The sequence below is a fragment of the Aedes aegypti genome, chromosome 2 (genome assembly GCF_002204515.2).
Source record: "Aedes aegypti strain LVP_AGWG chromosome 2, AaegL5.0 Primary Assembly, whole genome shotgun sequence".
Taxonomy (NCBI): Eukaryota; Metazoa; Arthropoda; class Insecta; order Diptera; family Culicidae; genus Aedes; species Aedes aegypti.
This window is the reverse complement of record NC_035108.1, coordinates 346,213,045-346,234,401: the sequence shown is the minus strand read 5'-3', so window position 1 is coordinate 346,234,401 and position 21,357 is coordinate 346,213,045. Positions and strand designations below refer to the sequence as shown.

General features: G+C 39.9%; 1 protein-coding gene across 8 annotated transcripts in view; it reads right to left on the bottom strand.

The window, feature by feature from the left end:
• LOC5564419 (T-box protein H15) overlaps positions 1-21,357 on the bottom strand; it is a 255,676-nt gene that overhangs the window by 190,032 nt on the left and 44,287 nt on the right. For 5 of the 8 annotated variants that reach the window (XM_021846185.1, XM_021846186.1, XM_021846188.1 and 2 more), the window contains exons 2-3: positions 16,880-17,076; positions 11,741-11,871 (exon numbers count right to left, since the gene is read on the bottom strand). In XM_021846185.1, coding sequence (XP_021701877.1) covers positions 11,741-11,871; positions 16,880-17,076 — 328 coding nt within the window. The remainder of the gene's footprint in view (positions 1-11,740; positions 11,872-16,879; positions 17,077-21,357) is intronic. The other 3 variants (XM_021846187.1, XM_021846191.1, XM_021846192.1) reach the window with 1 other exon arrangement.

Here is a 21,357-nt window from a genome sequence, read left to right as displayed (position 1 = left end):
CACTGTTTCATTTAATAGGAAGAGTAGGCCGTAGTATCAAAGACAAAATAAAGACCTTTGCATTGAATGCCATCTCCGTATAAAAAAATCTAAACAATTCAAGCATTGAGCGTGATGAAAGAGAATTTTTCGTGACGTCACCTATATGTCAAACTTGGGTATTTTTGCAGTACCAAGGGACCAAATGCAGTACTAGAAGTGGTTCCCAAAATGAGCCCGAGTGGGACGAACGTTGTTATATGGTCCATTTTGTAATCAAAAGGTAGGCTGATATGCAACGTCATTGCGAAAGTAGCATAGACGAAATAACATGGAGGTGGTTCTTTGGAGTTACTCAAAATTTGATTGCACAAAAGGTAATAGACCAAATCCAGAATGTCGTGGTAAGTGCACTGTGATCTGTCAAACCTTTTGCAATACCAAGGAACCAAATGCAGTACTAGAATCGATTCTTTTCTGATAGTAGATCAAGCAACAAGCTGCATAATGATGATTTTTACAGCACGAGTCGCACATTTATCCAACAAGGCTTGCTGACAATGCACAAGTCATTACAATAAAATAGGCTGTTTCCCGACATATTGGCGTGATGAAAAACAATATTTCAACACTTTCAAAAATCGCTTGAGGATTTTTGGATCCTGGCTAACTTGCATTGGTTTGGAACATTTGACTGTCGATCTTGCTAAAACCTGGCTCAAATAGAGCCAAATCAATGCCGATGAGGTTGAAACTACGGTAATAGTAGCCTTGAAAACCTGTAATTCTATCATGGTGCTCAGCGGCGGCTGTGTTTTTTTACTACTTATTCATTTATTCACAGGTTCAAGTGCCATTAGGCATAACGGAGCCAATTCATCTTTTTAGGAGCGCTAATGGCCGCCACAAGCAACCTCGATTTCTGCTAAGGATCAAGCGTTCTAACGTTTGACTTGGGTCGTTTGGCAGCAAATAGATAAGAACGATCATCAAACTTATCGATAAGCTCTCAAACCTCATACGTCAAATCGTTTGATCCCTACCAGAAAGTGAGTTTATGTGTGGCAGCCATTAGTGCTCGTAAAAAGCTGGATACAATTCTTTTCAATTCCTAATTACTAATGTTGGCGGTTTAGTCGAGGATAGGGATACCAAATATTGTAGGCAAAGATGGGATTAATGATCTTTCCGATAGGATCGACTGTAGAATCAAAACACAAACTAGGCCTTTCACGTGCACTAATGGTCACGATCGAGCTTAGATTCTCTTGGGGTTCAAGCGATCGGATCAGTTTGAGTGTTTTGACAGCTGATCGATTGAAATGAACCAGTTTTGCATCCAATTTCTAAGATTATACATAATCTTCAAAGGCACTAATCTCGCGAAGGAAGCATCAAACAACAGTGCACTTTTTATTTTGGCTTTGAGCACTAACAGAAAGCTTGAAATAAGAAGATGATGAACGTTTGTCTGCCATTTCTCCTCATCTTTATACTCCGAGATGTTTCAACTTAATCATCAAGCTTATCGATCAATTGTCAACTACACTTGTTGGGTGTCAAATGATGTGATCCCTACCGGAAATTGAGCTCAATGGCGACGAACATTGTAGTTCGCGAAATACACCATCTAAAATCAAATTAAAGAGCTACCAAAGCGAATAACAAAACTGCCACTTCATTTTCGACACTGCGACCCGAAAACAAAATCGATATTTCTCCGAACGATCTTGCACGTCAGCCACCAATCGACAGAATAGACAAAAAGCACCCCGAATACCATGTGTGCACACATTTTTTTTTCCACGCTCGCTGCTGTTGTCCGAAAACAACAAATGACATCCCATTTAGCGCTTGTTTTATTGTTTTCCAAACCAAACAGGAGAGGCCTCCCGACTTGCACACGGAAAATTTATGGCCATCAATTTACGTTCTGCGGCCAGTGCCAAATTCGTCCACTGCAACGAGAGAATTTATTTTCAATTTTAAAATTTAATACCCACCGTGCACCGTGGCCGGATTCGATTTTCAATTATTTGTTTTAGTTTTCACGGAGCTCGTCCCTTTTTCTTCGGTTGGGAATTTGGACACATGTGTGTATTTCCCCCTTTTTTTCCTAGTGCGAACTTCAATGCGGGGGTTGTCAGCCAATGCGCGAAAAAAATGGCGACCACCAAAGCTGTCAAAGCGAATACGTGCTTGAACTCGACTCGCTTCGAAAACATTTCGCGCCAAACCTAGCTACCATAAATGTTCCGCTTTTTTCCTGCTGTTTTCGACAAAGCCAAGCCCCATTGACGCTCGTTCATAAATCCAGCATGTCGTTTGTCAGTTTAAATTACGTCGTCCATCGTTTTGATGCATTTTATTGCTCCTCCAGTGTCGCACCCCTCGTCTCCGTCGAGCCGCCATCACGTTCGAATACCAATCAACGTTTAAAACGCAAATCGGTTTTCCATTTCTTCACCGGTTGTGATGCCGGTGCGATTGTAGGAATTACCGAGGGTGTCCCGTTCAACAATGTTACAATTATGAACTTTTCCACCTTAATTCCACGTGATTCTAGAGGAAAGCGAAAGGGTTCTCCGTGTCATGTGTGACGTGGCGTGATCGATCTCAACCGCCTTCTTTGATCGGGCAAATGTCACCGCTCAAAACGAACATTTAAAACAAAAAATCCCAACCATTTTATTTCAATCAAAAAAAAAGCTTCGAAATGCCACCATAATTGAACGGTACTTACCGGAATTAAACCCTTTTTCTGAAAGTTCCCGCCACGCAAATCACCGAAATTACAACCTTCCGATTGCGGGTACACAAAACACCATCATTCAAACATAAATTCCTTCGCAGATGCCATGATTCACAAGAGGTCCCGCCACTCATAGCGAAAAGAGGCAAACGGAAAACGGAACGCCCCATTTTACACAATAACTGTCAAAAATTGAATAGAAAATTAAAAACCTTGGTCGTCGTCGTCTTCGTTGTCAGCGTAAATGACTGCGCTGCGGTTCCGTCTTCCGAGAAACGAACACTCCCAACAGTGACTTCCCCCTTTCTTCCTAGACAAAACGTCAAACACGGCTCACTGTAGAGAGTGTTAGCTACCTGAAGAAAAAAGGAAGTTTGTGTTTGGAAGAGACCATAAATAAATCATTTTTTCTTGATCTTTCTTGCCCGAACCTTCCCTTTTATCGTGTTTATTCTGTTGAAGCGCTACTTTGGCCCTAAGTTTGCGGTTTTTGTGTGACTTTCGGTTCTGAAAGGGCTTCTTAATTAACGTCGTCGTCGTTCCTCGTTCTCGGTCGCAACAATGGCGGACACGCAATGTTTACGAAAGTAAACAAACAGCTGTCAAAATCGATACAAACGAATCGAGAGCGGAGGGTGCGACCACGATTCTAATTAAACAGTGAGAAATCGGTAATAATGTGGAAAATTAAGGACTTACGTTCGATTTAAGAATAAGTGTTTTCTTTTTTTCGAAGGAGCAGCTGCTTCCGAGCATAAAAGATTTTGAATGCATAGGAAATAGGAACATAAAACCAAGCATGAAAATCTGAGTGAGTAACCAGCTCTCCTGTTCCTTAATTCACTTAAAAATCCGTCTCGCTATGCACCTTTTCCTCCTGATTGCAGCCCACACGAAGTGTTTTCAATTACGGCAACTGTCAAAACGGCAAACCACAATCCGTCTGTCTGGACTGCATCGCGGTCACCGCGAACAAAACAAAACTGACAGCAATGAGACAGCGTGCTGTCTGCTGCTCGCAAAGCTTGCCCAAATCACTGCAAACACCTCAAAAGCGCCGCTCCTCGCCTCCTACGATCCTTAGAAGACTCCGGCCAGTGTACCGACTTGTTTACCGGTGCAAAACAATCACATCGCCAAAATGCGACTTTAGTACCCCTCGTTCACTGAAAGTGCATCATAAAGAACAATGGCCGCCACCGACGGGAAAATTGAATTAAATTGAATAAGTCAAAGTGTCAGATCGAAAAGTGCTTAATTTGAGGTTAGATGTGAGAACCGGCACCATCTGTGCGTGGTTGGGCTTTCTTGGGAATTCGGTCTTCCTCCGGGAAGCAGACAGGAAGAAGACTTCTCCTCCAAAGGGAAACATTAGAAAGGTGAGAAAAAATGCACCCCTTGCCAGCTGGTCCTCATACAAACACATCGTTTTTCCGCATTGTAAAAGCAGTTTTCACAACCTGACAGTTTCGGATGCTACCTAACCTCAACTGCAACCGCCGCCCGAGACGGAACACCCAACCCGAGTGTCTCGACGGATTGCCTACACAGCAAAAACAAAATACTCGCTAGATCAGGGATCAAATCCCACTCAAGTTCTACATCTCTTTTGTTAGCTTTTTAAACAGGTTCTATCGATTACTGTGCTTTGATATCATATCCAGTAGTCGACGCCTGGTTTAAAAGGTTTAGAACATTTAATTTTACATCATATTAGCGACAGCACAGATATGCTGCTAATATAACGCGATATTACAATTCATTTTTTTTCGCTGTGCCTTAAATACAAACGATTCCATTCTTTTCGACGTTCGGGTCCCGGCGGAACATGTGTGAGTGCGCTAGCTAATCTGTCAATCATTCGTCGCTCGTCCCGCTCCGGACGGAACATTCATCCAACGAACAAGCGGTTCCCGTTTTCCAATAAGGCAAATTATTATTAGTGTTGGCTTCTTCTCGCAATTAAATTCCAATCATTGTCGACCCACGAAGGGAAACGCAATCCAGCAGTGCCAAACGGGCGCTCGAAACGCGGTCGTAAATTAGATCTATTCACAACAGCCCAGCCGTGATTGTCACGCCTGAAAGGTTCGGATCAGCAGCGCTTTTGTCTTTTTTCAGTCGAAGATTCGTCGGGACACGAGCGCGGAAACTGTGTGGACTTCGGAACGCAGCAGCATCGGGTGTGGACGATCGATATCAAATTTTACGATCTAATTCAGATGATTTTATGACGATGCGCCAGAAAGGTGTTTGCTTACCGGAAAAAAATAGAAGTTTGGATTTATGAGCTGGACCCACGAAGGATGGGCGAGGTTTTTTTCTCTTATCTTGATTAAATTAGTTGGGATAGTGTTACACACCGTTGACTGGGGTATCCGATTTCAGAGTTATTGATCAAGAAGCGTTGACATTATGTTAATTGAAATGTCTTACAAGTATATGGTGCTGCTGTTGATTTGCTTGACAATTTTCAGTGTGAAAGCATGAAGCCTCAAAGGCAAATATCAATGAAACTCAGGCTGTGAAAAGGTGTGTCAACCAGGAAGGAACGTCCAACATAGCTCTGGTCCTCACGCTTCCACGGGTTCAACGTTGACCAAGACCGTCAACTCAGGGTTCACTATCTCGTTTTCAATAAGATTCGTGCACGGGTATCTACCGTGACGAAAACAAGAGCACAGCTACCCTTGAGTTTCAATATCCAGTGCTTATCAACAGAAGCAACAGATGGTGTAGCAGTCGAATACCGTCGAAAGCATGATTAGCTGATAAGAAGAACCTACATAGACCAGTAGTAACCCACGGAGTGGAGTACGAGAGATGATAGATACTGCTTAAGGACGTCCTAAGAACGATTGTATTGTTGAGGAGTGCTAGAAGGTGCTGCGCGGTTATCACTCTGGATGTGAAGAATGCGTTCAACAGTGCAAGCTGGGAAGCGGTAGCCCACGTGCTTCATCGCCACAAGGTACCGGTGCGCTTGTGTAAGCTTCTAGAAAACTATTTTGATGGTAGAATTCTACTGTAAGACACAGAGGAGGTGCAGAAAAGCGTTCAAATTTCCACGGGATTACCTCAAGCTTGAATCCTAGGCCCGATGCTATGGAATGCGATGTACGATGACGTACTGAGGTTAAGGCTTCAGGCGAGTGTTAAGATTAGTGATCTATGGCAAATCGATGGAGGAAGTAGAGTTGACAGCAGCGCACTCTATCTCCATAGTTGAGTAATGGATGAGGTCTAGGAACTGACCCGTCACAAAACTGAGGTGATGGCGATCAGCAACCGCAAGTTCGAGCAACGGGCGCTTATCTTGGTAGGTGATAGCGCCATAGGGCGCAAGCTATCCCCTAGATATCTTAGGGTTATGATCGATAACAAGCTCAGCTTCGCAAGTCACGTCGAATGTGCATGTAGAAGGGCATCTACGGTTATATCGGCGCTTTCGAGTATGATGTCTAACAGATCTGCTGTAATTGCCAGCAAACACAAGCTCCTGGCAGGCGTGGCACTATCCAAGGTATGAAGGATCAATGTGGTAAAATGCGCTTAGAAGGAGCAGAAACCTGAAGCGGTTGGGAAGCACGTATAGGATCATGTGCTTAAGAGTAGTAAGCGCATACCGAACGGTTTCTAAAGAGGCCGTGTTTGATGCATACGCAAGATGTTCAATTCTCAAACCAAAGAGGTACCAGAGGAGTCCACAACGCGTGTAAAGGATTAGCCCTGCCGAGATTGGTCCCGAAACATTGTTTAAGTCGGCTAGGAGAAGCAACTTTCAAAGACTACTTCTGTATGCCCTGGTTTTTCCTCAAAGTAATATCGTAAAGGGTAATCCATTAATTACGTAAGACAATTTTCATGGTTTTCCGACGGAACTGATTAGACTGATTCCTGCATGAGATGTATCGAAATCAAGTGTGCGGGTTGTGGATGAGATTTAGATCGACCTCCTTCCTCGAAGCAAGTAGATGCGCTTTCGAATCTTTTGTTCAACATAGATCTCGAAGGAGCTACCAGGAGAGCAGGTTTGCAAAAACATTGTATCATCATCATAGATTTTGCGGAAGATATCGCTGTTCGTTGTTTCGTGCCTTTTAAAAGAGAGACAACGAAGATTGGACTTACTACCAATGCAAGCAAAACAAAGTATGTGATCGCCGGTAGACAGTGTGTCGTAATGTTGGTAGTAAAGTGATGCTACCTGATAAGAAATTAGAAGTTGTTGAAGAAGAATATGTGTATCTTCAGTGACGTCCAATAATGTTGTTACCCGCGAAGTGATAAGATGTGTTGTACCTCCGATTAACGCTTTTTACGGACTCTGTAACCTGCAGTAGAGTTGCTAGAGAGGTGCGGTGAGTGCGAACCGCAACAGGCCCCGGTTTATTAGGGGCCCCGAAATCATGGTGACAATTTCTCATACATAAATTGAGTTTTGATCAAACTAAAATGTATACAGTCAAAGGAAATTAGGTTTGAAGGAGACCTAAAATGGTAATTTAGCATGCAGTATATTGATAAAGTAAGTGTTTATTTCAATGTTATAGAACAGTACTTTTTACAGAACACCGTTGTTTTTAATCAAAAATACATTGTTCTGTTGATCATCGAAAAACTCGGGACCCTCTGTAACTTGAGCCTTAGAAAGTCAAAAACAGGATACTACGCGATTACTACGCGACTATTCCATAGGTTCACAGAATACTCGTGGAAAACCTTCAGGAATTCTTCTAGTGATCATCATTTTTCAGGAATACGTACAAATACTCCTCAAGAAATTGTTATTAGGATTCTTCAAGCTATTATTCCAGAAATTGGTCTTGAAATTCTTTAATTGGTTTCTGAAGATATGCTAAGATGAATTCATTAAACATTTACTCCAGAAAATCCTTCAGTAGTGTAATGGAATTACAACGATAAATTCTTACAGCATTACTTAGAAAAATTCTTTGAGAAAAAGTATTGATTTCTTTAGTCATTATTCTGAGATACCATCAAAATATTCCTACATTTAGGGATTATGAGAAGGGCAAATAAGCGGAAGGCGAAGTAAAGGGCTTGTGAATCGAATTAGGCTGTCAAGAAAATTTCAAATTTCGAGACTCATTTTGTTGGTATGGTTTAGATATTGAAACGTGTTTTAGTAGAACCCGTGTGTTGTAAGTTTTGTGGAAAAGAAATGGCCGGTCAATTCACTACAGATATTCTTTTAAAAAAATAAACAAAGGTTCATTCTATGATTGAGGCTCTCATGGCAATTTTTCAGTCATACTTTCAGTCGTTTTCGGCACCAATCCTCCAACAATTACCGCATATATTACATATTATCCCAGGAACTGCTGCATAAATTCTTGCACAAAATCTATTAGAAATTCTTCCACAAATTTCACAATAATTTCAACTGGGGTTTTCTCATAAATTTCTCCAAAATTTTCGAGTTCTTTCCAAGATTCCTTGGATTTAAAACCACAAAATGTTACAGAAATTCTTCCTATAATTCTTCCTTAAACTCGAAATTTTCTACGGATTTCCTCTAGAAAATCCTGTGGGAAATTGTGCAGGTTTCGTTTGGTAAATTTTCCAAAAGTTATTGAAAGAGATCCGTGTATAATGAATTCACTAGCCGGTGAAGAGAATAAACTTTCACTTAACTTAATGGTGGAATTAGGTGAAGTTAAAACACTTGTCTTTGAACTAATCGGGGTTAACTGCATATTAGACTGGCCCAGCTCAGTATGGGAGAAACATAAAGTTGTATGATTCCACGGGGCACCCTCCAGGATTATTTCTTGGGGTTAGACGAAGCCTTTCTGAAAAATTCAGCTCATTTGGTCGTTACATGAGCTGGCGCAATTGAATTGAAGTTAATATGGGATTTTCAGCTCAAACATATGAGCAACAGCACATCATCTACTGTTTGGTTCAGGAAAAATGATGATCGCGTTCAATTGGACCCAGAATGTCAAAAACACTACTTGATGTAATAGCGAAGAATATTGTAGAAGATTGTACCATGATCAAAATTAATAAAGTTGGTGTTTTAACCATCTGAAGTGTATCATACAATACTGCTTGTATTTCTTCAACATAGCTTGGAGGTAGCCACTAAGCGCATCATAGCCACCTATGACGCTGGGCGAGCTGAGGCACATGTCGCATGCATATAAGTGACTGTACGGAAGTGCTGATTTAAGCCTAACTTTCAACAACTGAAAGAGTAATGAAAATGAGATTAAATCCAGATACAACCTTCTGCAATTATGTTCATTAGGGTATCAACTAGTGTATTTGTCATTCTGGGCTTATTTGAACGCGAACAATTAGTATACGGAACGAAACAGTGACATAGGATCAATTTTCAATATATTTGAGACGAATATCCCATACAGACTTCAAAGCGAATGCGCCAGCTGGTGAAGCAACCAATTGAGTTGAAATTTTGAGAGAGTGTTTTTCTTACCCTAAGGCTCATATCTAGGGGGTGCCCCGTTGAGTTTAACAACTTTTTTGTTTAAGTCTACTGCATATATCACTTATGGTGGTAAGCTCCATCGAAGTTAATACGCGATTGGCGTATTAACTTCGATGGAGCTTACCACCATTAGTGGGGTTTTCTTTAAGAGATGCACAACTTATTCGTTTCAAGGTAAAAAAGGAAGAGAGCATCTTCGGGCTTATTTATTCATATATAAACCTGGACAGCAGTGTGGCCAGTTTCTGCTGTATGTTTTAAGGGGTACTGAATACACTCTTAAATGTTTTCATACAAAGTATACTACATCAATCCGGAAATCTTTGAAAAACTTTTTTTTGTAAGAATTTATCGTGTATTTCATCAGTGATGTCTTGAGGATTTCGTTTTAGGAATATCTACCGGATTCTTTTCAGGAATAATTGGTTAACATTTGGACAAATTTCTGGAGAAAGCATGTAGGAAAAATTTTGGAGGGTATGATTGAAAAAAAAATCTGAGAGTATTAAAACAAATCTGGTTTAACTCTTCAGGGAACTTTATGCAAATAACATTCTGATGTTATTTCTAAAGAATTTTTGACGTAACGCCGCGAGGAATCCCCATAAATCTTAGATCCTCTTAGAATTTTTTTTTGAAACAAGGAATCACGTTTAGGATCATCCATAAACCACGTGGACATTTATGGGGGATGGGGAGTCTGGCCATTGGCCACGGTCCATACAACTTTTATATTTTTTGCATGGACAAATGACCACGAGAGGGAGAGGGGGGCTTGTCTGAAAATAAAAAAAAAATTACTACGTGGTTAATGGACAGCCTCTTCCAGTATATTTCGGTTTCGCTCTTCAGGTATGATATCTCTGAAGATCCTACTTCTAGACACTTAGCCGCTCTCAGCCCTGAAGTCGTATTGACATATTCCTCTTGATTGATTGACATTTTGATCACTTAAATAGGGGCTAAAAGTGACTTCAATAATAGATAAACATTATTTTCAATTACAAATTCTAATGTGTGCTAAGAATATAATACTACTTCTGTTATTTGGCAAGTCACATGTCGACTGTATGTTGATTTCACATTCCTATTTTGAAAGGCCCCCGAATCTGACACCGCACCGGGCCCTGAAAACCGTTGCTACGCCACTGGTAACCAGATAACGTCCCGTAGCCTGCAGACCAAGACAAACTTCGTACAAAGGCCTTCCAGTAGCTCTAAATGATCATCAATTCTAAACGTTCAGGGGTTTTGAGCACAGGGGCACTGGACCAAACTCAGTGGAGAAGGATTATCTAGCAAATTGTGTCATAAGTTATCAAATAAGCAGCAATTAAATGTATCCAACAAGTTCTCTAAATGAGCAAAAATCCCACAAACCAATCTCCTACCAACCAAGTGGTTTTGCTTACCCATGAAGGCCAAGCCATTTAACAGGGAGGCACAAATTAATAGCCATTACAAGCCCCACAACATCAAATCGAAACCACAGAAGTGGCGCTATTAGTGACTCAGCCCCACAAAGAAACCCATCGACGCTGGCCAATCAATTGAATCCCTCCCATAGATCCCACTCTCCACTCCGAACCCTGACTTTCTCACCTCCATGGAAGCCCCCTCCGAACAAGCACACGAGCGGCTGCAGCAAGCAACATTTGATTGAAAACATAATTCCAAAAGAAGCCGCTTTTCAACTGGACGACGCCCAACCGAAGGAGCGAAAAAACCAACAACCGATCCGATCAATAGAACCGAACCACTCGATCGATGATCGTTAATTGTTCGCGCGGCGTTGTTCGGGCGAAAGCTATCCTCCACTCATCATCATCATCTTCGTCAGAGCCAGCATCCACCGACCCGACCGGACCGAAGGCGCTTGCTAATCGCGATGACAGCTTCTCCCCCCGATTCCGAGCTCAATGGGGGCTGCATTCGGCCTCACTCGACCAACTGACCAGAGACCAAAGAAAGCTTTTTTCGCGCAACAACGCGTGATCGACATCGCCATGATGGCTCAATTTTCCGCTGAATCACGTGGGAAGCTGTCCCGGACCGATGTCACACCGGGGACCTCCGTGAAGGCAACCGGCGGACTCGTCGGCACATAGGGCACCACCTCCCTAATTTAACGAAAATTATACACCACTGACTAATGTCTTCTAATTTATAATCCCTCTCGGGGTAATAGTTGTATTTTGTCTAGATATTTATCTGCGTGCTCATTATCTGGTCCTTCTTTTTTCGGCTTCGGCTGCGCAAAGCGAGCCCCATTGCGTGAACCTCTCTCCCTCTAATGCGCATTGAGGAGAAAGCGTCGGCAAGAAGATACCGAAAAAGGCGATAAATTTCCACTTCGACCGAGCAGTTAATCCCTTTCCAATGCGATCAACTCGAGGAGACGTCCCTTCGCTAGGATAAGGATCAACACGTGCAGCGGTGTCCCTTCTTAGCTGCTGGGACAGACAGCGGTTTTGTCACTCGATAAGAACGCGTTTAAGAAGGTATACACAGCTACAGTTTATGACACTTACCGTCCGGTTTTGGTGATGATCATCTCGGTGCCGAGCTCGTTGAATTTATCCCACAGCTCCTTAGTTTCCAGGTGGCACTGAACCGGCCGCAGATCGTCCGAGTTACACGAACCGACAATCGTTGGTCGTTTCTGTGAAAGAGGGAAAGGGATAGAGTTGGAGATGAATAAAATTATGAATTACGAAAATATTGAATTGTGATTCACAAAGAATTAACTGAAAAGTAATTGAATCTACTCAAAACAAACCAAATCATAAACCAACTGTTTTTAAAACATTCAAATTGTTTAAGATTCATGCGTGTAGGTCCATATGCTTCTAGCTGAATAAGATTGATTGAAAGCTAAATGACTTCGTTAATGTATTTCATAAACCATCGTGCTAAGGCTAATAAGATCGCATGTAGATCAACAATGGCGCTGAAGTTAGAAGTACTAATAAACACATTTGATACATAATCTTCACCGCTTCAGCCTTCCAAGTGCATTAGTTTCTAGAACAAGCAACCATCTCTTGGTAGCCTACAAAGACATTAACGATTGTCAAGGTTTATGTTTCTGTAGGCCACCAACGTTTGAGCAAGATGCAAAGAGTAACCATATAAGACCCCAAAAATGATTCTCTTGGACACGAATTCAATTATTCTCTTTATTTCATTCAATCGTCTGATCCGCGATTTCTTCGATGGTTTTGATGAGTTTCTCCTATATCGACTCCGAAAGTTGAGGTGATTGCTATAATACTTGTCATTTCGGTAGGTATAAATATTTTGCCACAAGCCGTCATTTGATACCTTGTTTGATACTAAATGGATCATGAGAAAAGCATGACAATTAGTCACTACTGTGTGATAGAGGAAGTCTTGATAATCATAGTGGTAAAGGCAAAGTAAGACTGTGTTGATGATATCAAATCCGACTGATCGAATTTATAAGCTGATAAAATTGTCGACCAGACCTACTCTTTAGTTAGCTAAGTCGACCGGGAGCAGAACTGAGACTCCCAGATTCAAAGGACACAAGTATGTCTAGGAAAGACGCAAGAATGACGTAGGGTATTCGACATTTACTGCCTTTCTCTATTTTCAGACTGCAAAGTATTAGTATTATTAATTATCTTCGTTTCTTAGCTTAGTTGCTAAAACTCAGTGGTTCCCAAACATTTTGAAGCGGCGATCCCCTTTGAAGTTTAACAAACAACCCGCGAGCGCTTTGAAAACTGTTGATGACATCAAAGCTTTGGAAATCTGCTGAAGATCTCAGAATGCATCGAAAGATAGTTAAAGTGTATCAGTTATGGTGGTTATTGGTCCCTTATTTGGCCATAAGTATAATTTTGAACAATTTCAAGGTTTAAATCATCTGTAATGGTAAAATAACGAAATGTAACTAACATCTCATAACTAAACCACTTGTAACCGTAAAATTTTCGCGTATAACGAAATAAGAAACACTATGACAAAAAATCAGGGGCCTAGATAGCTGTAGCGGTAAACGCGCAGCTATTCAGCAAGACCAAGCTGAGGGTCGTGGGTTCGAATCCCACCGGTCGAGGATCTTATCGGGTTGGAAATTTTCTCGACTTCCCAGGGCATCGAGTATCTTCGTACCTGCCACACGATATACGCATGCAAAAATGGTCATTGGCATAGTAAGCTCTCAGTTAATAACTGTAGAAGTGCTCATTAGAACACTAAGCTGAGAAGCAGGGACGTAACGCCAGAAAGAAGAAGATGACAAAAAATGATACACTTACCTTGTACTAGGAAGGCACACTCAAAAATCGCTTAGGCTACACACCACAAAATGTGTAATTTGTCATGCTTTAAGAATTCAACTCTCATACTTTGAAGAAGTCCATCAGAAGAGTCAACAATCTACCAAAGAATTTCCCTCCCTGTCACCTAATTCCAAAAATCACTTAAGCAAGTTATCAAAAATATTCCCATTATTCCATTATAGTTTTCCTCGGAAAGCATCTCGAAAGATTTGGAAGATTGCCAGGGGTACCTCCTGAAATTACTTTATTAATCCGCAAAGATCGTACCAAGAAGTTTTCTTATCATGCTGTTAGACTTCCACCCCTAGTAACTGCTATGAATATTTTACAAAATGCGCTTCCTAGGAGTTAATGAGGAAAAATCTTTGAAAATAGGTAGGTAGTAAGTGATTTACAGAATAAATAATAAAAAAATTCAAAAGTCCTGAAAAACCATCGGAGGTTTTCATCCCTCCCATTAAAGCACCCAAGAAAGTCTAGCTACAAATCCGTCAAAGATCTCTCAAAGAGTCCACCGAAAATCTTTTCAGGAATCTATCCATACTGAAATCTATAGTTCAATATTTAAATAAAATTTCGTTCATTGTTTAAATTTTTTTAAATATTTTTGAAAAATACTTTTGGGGCTCGAAGTTTTGTTTAAAATTTGGTTTTGAAGACAATTGTGAACGAAGAATCTAGAAATGAAATAACCTCAACATCCCTCAAAAGCCCAATTGACCGTGCGCATTGGCGCAGGAACAGGTAGGTGCAGGGGGGTCCGGCTCCCCAGAATCAATATGATTTTAACGTTAGGAAAAGTTTTCTGAATCAATTTACATGACATTCATTATTGACCACAAACTCTTCGGTTTTTGTTTTTGAAATCAGAAAGCAACAAATCAATTTGAAATTAGTAAATAAATAAGTCAAGAATTAGAGAAGCATTTCGTTATTATTAAAGAAGGTTGTAATATGCTTTTTAATTAATTAGAAAAGTTCTACACCAGCTGATCCCAGTCTCTGAAAGTCCATAAATAATCTTTAAAAAAAAACAAAATAATGCAAAAATCTCGTTTGGTCTTAAAAATACCACCAATAAATTTATGTTAAACTTCCACAGTTCTAGCCCAATATTTAAAAATGGTTCTCCAAAAAAGTTTAATTAGCATATCTGCAAGTAGGAAAAAATGCCATAGTATCATGAAACTTCGAAGTTCATGAAAAACATTTTCTTAGATGTTAGATACAAGAACCATCAGTACAAACTCCATCTGATCCAAAGATGAAGAAAAATGAACAAAAATTTTTTAGAAAATTCCTCAAATATCACTTAAGCTTTTCTGTTTTAAAAATTTTGCGATGAAGTCTTGAATTTTATACTGTCGTAAATTCAGCAAATTTTTCGAATCCTATTTGGGCTGAAATTATCCAACAACTTTCTCTAGAAGTTTTTACCAAAACTTTTTGTATCTATATAATTTGATATAAATTCGAAAAAAAGAATGATTCGTAGAGTTATTCATGAAGTAAACCCTGGAAAAAATATTGAGGTATTCTTGGAGAAGATTTTGAATCAACAATGAAGAATAAATAGATTTCTAGATGTGATTTATGGAAGAACCCCGAAATTAATATTCAGAAAAAAATATTGAGTGATTTTTTAAACCTTAAGCAACAGCTGATGAGATTTTTGTATAAATATGTCGATATGTTCAAAACTGAATTGCAAAATCCTTTGCAAAAATTGTTGAAAATTTTTTGTAAAAACCCCCAGAAGAGCCGCTAGTGTTGCTTAAAGAAAAAAAAAATCTCAGGATAATACTTGGATAAATCTTTTGTGAATTTTTTGGTTGAGTCCTAGGACGACATACTCGGGGAGATAATGATATGATTCTCTGAAAAATCCCTGAACAAATAATTCGGTAAATTTGTAAATATTTTTGTGGCAGTACTTTTGAAAACAGTTCAACGTATTTTGCGAATTAAAAAAAAAAACGAAACAAAAATTCATATGAAGCGTCATCAGGAATGTTTGATTTTTGTGGACAAAAATCGTTGCTTGGTGATTTTAAAGACAACTTTTATGAGACTCCCAGTATTTCTTGTACTATTTTTCTAATGTTTTTTTTTTTTTTTAATTTGAAATGTAATAATACGTAGAGAACCATTCAGTAATCATTCAGAAATGCCCAAAACAAAATTCTATGGTTTTAGATTTTTCAAAGTAATTTGATAGAAATAATTTGAGAAATTTTCTGGGATGACCAGAAAGCCCAAAAAAACTTCAGGCAAAAATTGTTGAATAACAACTACTAATTTTGGGAATGATTTCCCGTGAGAATTCCAAGAGCAACTGAAAACTGGTAAAAAACTTCTTGTAGAATGCACTGGATACGTACGTGAATTCTGAAAGGAACTTCGTAAAAGTACATGGTTAAATACCTAAAAATTCGTTGAAGAATTACGAAGGATATTTTTCGTGAGTTCTTTGGAAAAATTCTACACCGATATTTTTGTACTGTTTAATATTTTGCGTAGTAAAAACTGAAATTTACAAACAAACAAAAAATAAAATCATTACAAATCTATGTAAACTACGAAATTTGTGAAAATCGTGATTTTTACCGACATTATATTTGTAAAACAAGAACTTGCAAGGTCCCTTCTAGCGCAACACCACCCCCACCATAAGTTGAGAAACCTTTAGTATTACGGTTTAATTTTACAACTTTTGTCAACATCTATGATAAAAAAAATGATTGAATGATAAAAATGACTGTTTATTGAATAGAAATTGGTTTTGAATACTTCATGAATTAACTAAATACCAATTGACAAAGCAAATACCAAGGGGCCCAGATAGCCGTAGTGGTAAACGCGCAGCTATTCAGCATGACCATGCTTAGGGTCGTGGGTTCGAATCCCGCTGGTCGAGGATCTTTTCGTAATGGAAATTTTCTCGATTCCCAGGGCATAGAGTATCTTCCTACCTGCCACACGATATGGGACTCTGCACTGTTTTGATTTTGTATGCGGTTTTGACGTTTACTGGCCTTGTTGTTTACTTACTTCGTGAAGGAGTAAAAGAGAGGGACAGATTTTTGTGCAGAGCCCCATACACATGCAAAAATGGTCAATCGGCAAAGAAAGCTCTCAATTTAAAACTGTGGAAGTGCTCATAAGAACACTAATTTGAGAAGCAGGCTTTGTTCCAGTTGGGACGTAACGCCAGAAAGTAGAAGAAGAAGAACAAATACCACAACAAATACTCATTTACAGAAGGTCGATTGGTTTGAATTTTGACAAAGAAAATAATTGTCATATACAAAACTAAACACCAACAAATAACACAACAGTCTAGTATTGAAAGTCCCTTACTTTCTTTCCACTTACCGAAGCCGGTTCCGGTGTGAGCCGCTCCTCGTCCGACACACTATTAGGGGTGGCCGTCGCCCTGGAACTTGCCCGCCGATCCTGACCGGACCGGGAAGCTTCCTCCGAATCGGAGCACTCTTCCACATCCACATCCACCTCGTCGTCGACTTCCGAAAGCCGATCAACCGAACTTGGGGGCCCTGCAATTGGATGAGGAGATAGGAAAAAGGTTAACGATTATACGAAAAAAGACACGGCCTGAAATGGGTTCGCTTTCGCTCTTATCTAGTCGACAATTCGGGGCCTTATCTCCGGGGCTCCCGGGCCGATGTCACACTAGGGTGGGTCAAATAACACAGTCAGATTCGTTTACTCACATCGTTTCTTATCTAGGGTTTAAATAATAGTTTTAGACTTAAAACGGATAAGTTTGTTCCTACATAAAAGTTTTACCGAGTTCATTACATTTATTTAAATTGATCCATAGTAAATTCCGTATTAACCTACATTGTCTTTGAGTCAATTTCACTCTATTTTTGTTATGAAAATTGTAAAACAGCTGTGGGAGGTGGAATTTCCAAACTTTTTTGAAATCTTTTTCGCCCTAACGTAACACCCCCGTGACCCTGCTTCACAAAATGCATTAAACAACGGCCATTAATTATTTCACTTGAAATGGGTGAACGCGCTGTGCGTAGAGTTGCCGGCCGCGGCCATCGCCATTACCGCATGTTTAATAAATCAAACAACAAACGCATATAAATTAATGCCCTTTTTGGAATGTTCTATGGCCAAGGAACGAGTTGAGCAACCGCGCCGCACGCCGAACAGCGCCCAGGAGGAATTAATTAAATTAACATGTAAATTAGGCGTGAAACAATTAAAATGTATTGTGCGAGATAGGCTGTGAGTGCCCATGGTTGTATGAGCGCCGAAGAGCAAACAAAAAAAAGAAACATTTATAACGCTTAAACAAATTCGAGGCTCTCTTCTCCCGCGGGGTACCCAGCAGCAACCTCCGCCACGATGAAGTGCCCCAACACGCAGCGCAGCGAGCAAACAAGAGAGAGAGACCTCCGCAACCTCGAAACGTCAAACTAAATTAAGGTTATGTAAACATCGTTAACACGCTCTGGGTCGGACCCAACGGCAACGCGTATCCAGCCATATGCCTTGGAAGCTAATGGAACATACCAACAAACCGGCGGCTGATCGAGAAACAATGATCCAGCTGATGATGGTTCCTTCGAGGCAGAGGTTGGCCAGCTGATCGCCAGTGGCGATTCTAATGCTTTGTAGGCGAGATCACTTGAGCCGTAGTTCAAGAACCCCTACAGTATCAGTACCCTGTGTGAAGGAAAACTAGATTCCCACATGAGCGAAGCCAGGATATAGATCTGTTTATGTTATTGTTAATGTTATTTTTGAAAAATAATACATCCAGGAATATCTGGATGGATTTTTAAAGAAGTAAGAATATAAATGACTACTAAAACTCGACCTTCGATTTTTTTTCCAAAAATGTTGTAAAAATTAATGGAAGATTTTCTGGAACAATTGGGTCCTAAATTTTTTAATGAAATCTTGTTTTTATTCAATAACACGAAAGAGCATCTTACTGCAACTACTTTAGCAATTATTTCCGCTCAAATAACGGCTATATCATGTTTGAACTTTAATTTAAAAATTGGGTCCATAAATGAACCTTGACACTTAAGGTCATGTTTGACGTTCGCTTAGTCGACAAAAACACCACAGGGGTTTCAGATCTTACACTGGGGTTGTTCCTATCTGACATTTCGGAAGGGACACGGAAAACAAAATACACCCACAATTTGAGTTTATGCCAAGGGATGTGATAAAATCTAAAAAAAAATGTTTTTTTGGGCTCAAACCAACGGAAAACATTAGAAAATTGAGTAAACATGTGTTATAGGCCTAAACTTAAGCGTTTGGCCAATAAGAATTTTTGTTAAAATGCCTGGAAGCAATTTTTGAAAAAAAAAACTGAATTGATTTCCCATCGCCCCCCTCTTGCTACGCCCATGCCGCAATCCGGCAGCAGTTTCGTGGAGTTTGTGGTTTTCAACCCCCTCCTGAAATTGAGGTTAATCAAATCCACCATCTGGCGCGTGATTCCGGGCCAGATCCGAAAGTTTTTCACTGGACCGCGTGGTTTCGGACCAAAGCTGGTTGGTTCTCGGGAAAGACAACGCGTGAGTAAGCTAATTTGAATATAACACCCGGGCGAAAAAAAAACGAGAAAGCCACCATCCGTCAGCAGCAGCAGCAGCAGCAGCAGCGGAATGCTCTAATGTCCCTGCGAGTAATTATAGAGTGAGTGTACCTTCCGGAATCCTTGCTCTTGAGTTGAGTAACGCAGATGGGCTGCTGCTGTTGTTGCTTGGTGGAAAATCCTGGACAGAATGTAGCTGCTGCTGCTGTCTGCGGTGGCGCGTTCCTGATGGATTGCACCTCATCAGAGTGGAACTGTAGGCACGCGGAGAGCAACGCAAGATGGCTTAATGGCAAAATAATTGAGGCGATCTGCGCCTCGACGAGGCTGTGGAGTTGCCAGCAAACTGTAGGAACAGTCGGGAAATGCTTATGGAACACCAGGATGAAGTTTTAAGGATCCTTTCTAATCCTCTGGTTAGTACTATATGTCAGTTTGAAATTTTGATGTTTCTACACAACAATTGATCGGTGTTCAAACAGAAGGAAGTGTTTTTTAAAGTTTCCCGAAAAACGTACCCGAAGTTTTCAGAATACATATCATAATATTTGCCTTACCTACTGTAATATTGGAACTTATCTATATTAAATACAGGTATGTTCCGTTTTTATCACGTTCCGATTTTGTCACGTTCCGATTTCGTCAACAAATTATTCCGTTTTTATCAACACACAAAAATTGTTTTTTTTTTTTAATTTTCAAAATGTTTCAAATATAAACTAAATACTTATTTTGAAGCAATTGAAATGCTTCTTAATAGCCTCAGAGTTGAATTTTCGTCATTTTGTTAATATTGAGCATCTACGATACATGGTTCTACTTCTTATGCAATTATTCAATAGGAGTGTTCAAACGTAGCATTTTCTGTTGGACAAGATAGTCCCTTCCTTCAACAATCGAGAGTTGCTCTGGCTACGTCCTAGCAACAACTGGAATTTGTGATTAGTTGAATACGTACTTAAGAGAGTTGCAGAGACCTCTCATTTTTCTTATATAAAATGGCTTAAAAGAATATTCTATGTAAATTTGATAGACATATATACCCCTCCCCCTATGGTATGAATTTTTGTATGAAAATAAAAAATAAGTTGTATGGCACTTAAGATATCTCAAATTCCCTTCCCTCCCCCCATTACCGCTTACATGATTAATGGACGATCCCATACATGTTCAGCTCTTTTTGATAAGGAATTCACTTGGGAATGAACTCAAGAATGTTTGTGCAACAGCAAGAGGTATGATCAAATTTATTTTATTCTTAATAAGACTGTCGACTTTGTTATAGTTTGGACATTATCTTCTATCTCTCAAACTCGATAGCATTGCACAAATTATAGCAAACAGTAATTGATTAGATCCTATTCCAAGGGGTAGGGGACGAGGTCCAGCGAAACTAAGCAATCTGTAGAATACTTGTTTTCAATTAATTATGATTTGTGGTTTACGGCGAATCAGTCAAGTGGAAGTTTGACAACTACCGAAAAACTAAACATTACATATACTTTGCATTTGTCCATTTGATCCAATTGCAAAGTATATGTAATGTTTAGTTTTTTGGTAGTTGTCAATCTGTAGAAGATTTTGTTGCCAGAACGGCCTGATAGACTTACATGATTATTTCACTCTTGCATTGGTCAGATGTTGTGACGTGTTTGAGTGAAGGAAACAATTTGGAAAATTGTCTGTATAAACTGTGTTGGTTTTCCATTGTCAAATGGTGACAGGTTCCCTTTACTTTTGGCAGCTCGCAACCTAAGCCAGCTGTCTCCTCTCTCTCAGTTATTTAATATTATTTTTACTCAACAAAAAACTACAACTTAAGTTAGTTTATTGCCATTCTATTTGTGATATAACGTAAAGTTCCAAACGCAATGATAGCAAAACGGCAACCGAAAGCGGAACCGGTTCACCAGCATGAATCATACTATCTTGACTGAGCTGTCAACGAACGAAAGTGAACCAAGTCTGGGTCGACAAGCATGCTACAGTTCATGCTGGCGAACTGGTTCCGCTTTCCGTTGCCATTCTACTATCATTGCGTTTGGGCCTCAAAGCTAAAAGGCGATGGTGGTGCTATTCTAGATTGACGATTAGTGCATCCTTGTCGAATTTGGTAGTAATAAATTTAGAAGAAAGATCACCACAATCATTTTACTGCTAAATTTGGCAATTCAAGCACATGAAACCGTAAGTATTCATTTCAATTGCAAAACTTTTGCAACATAACTCCACATTTAATCACCAA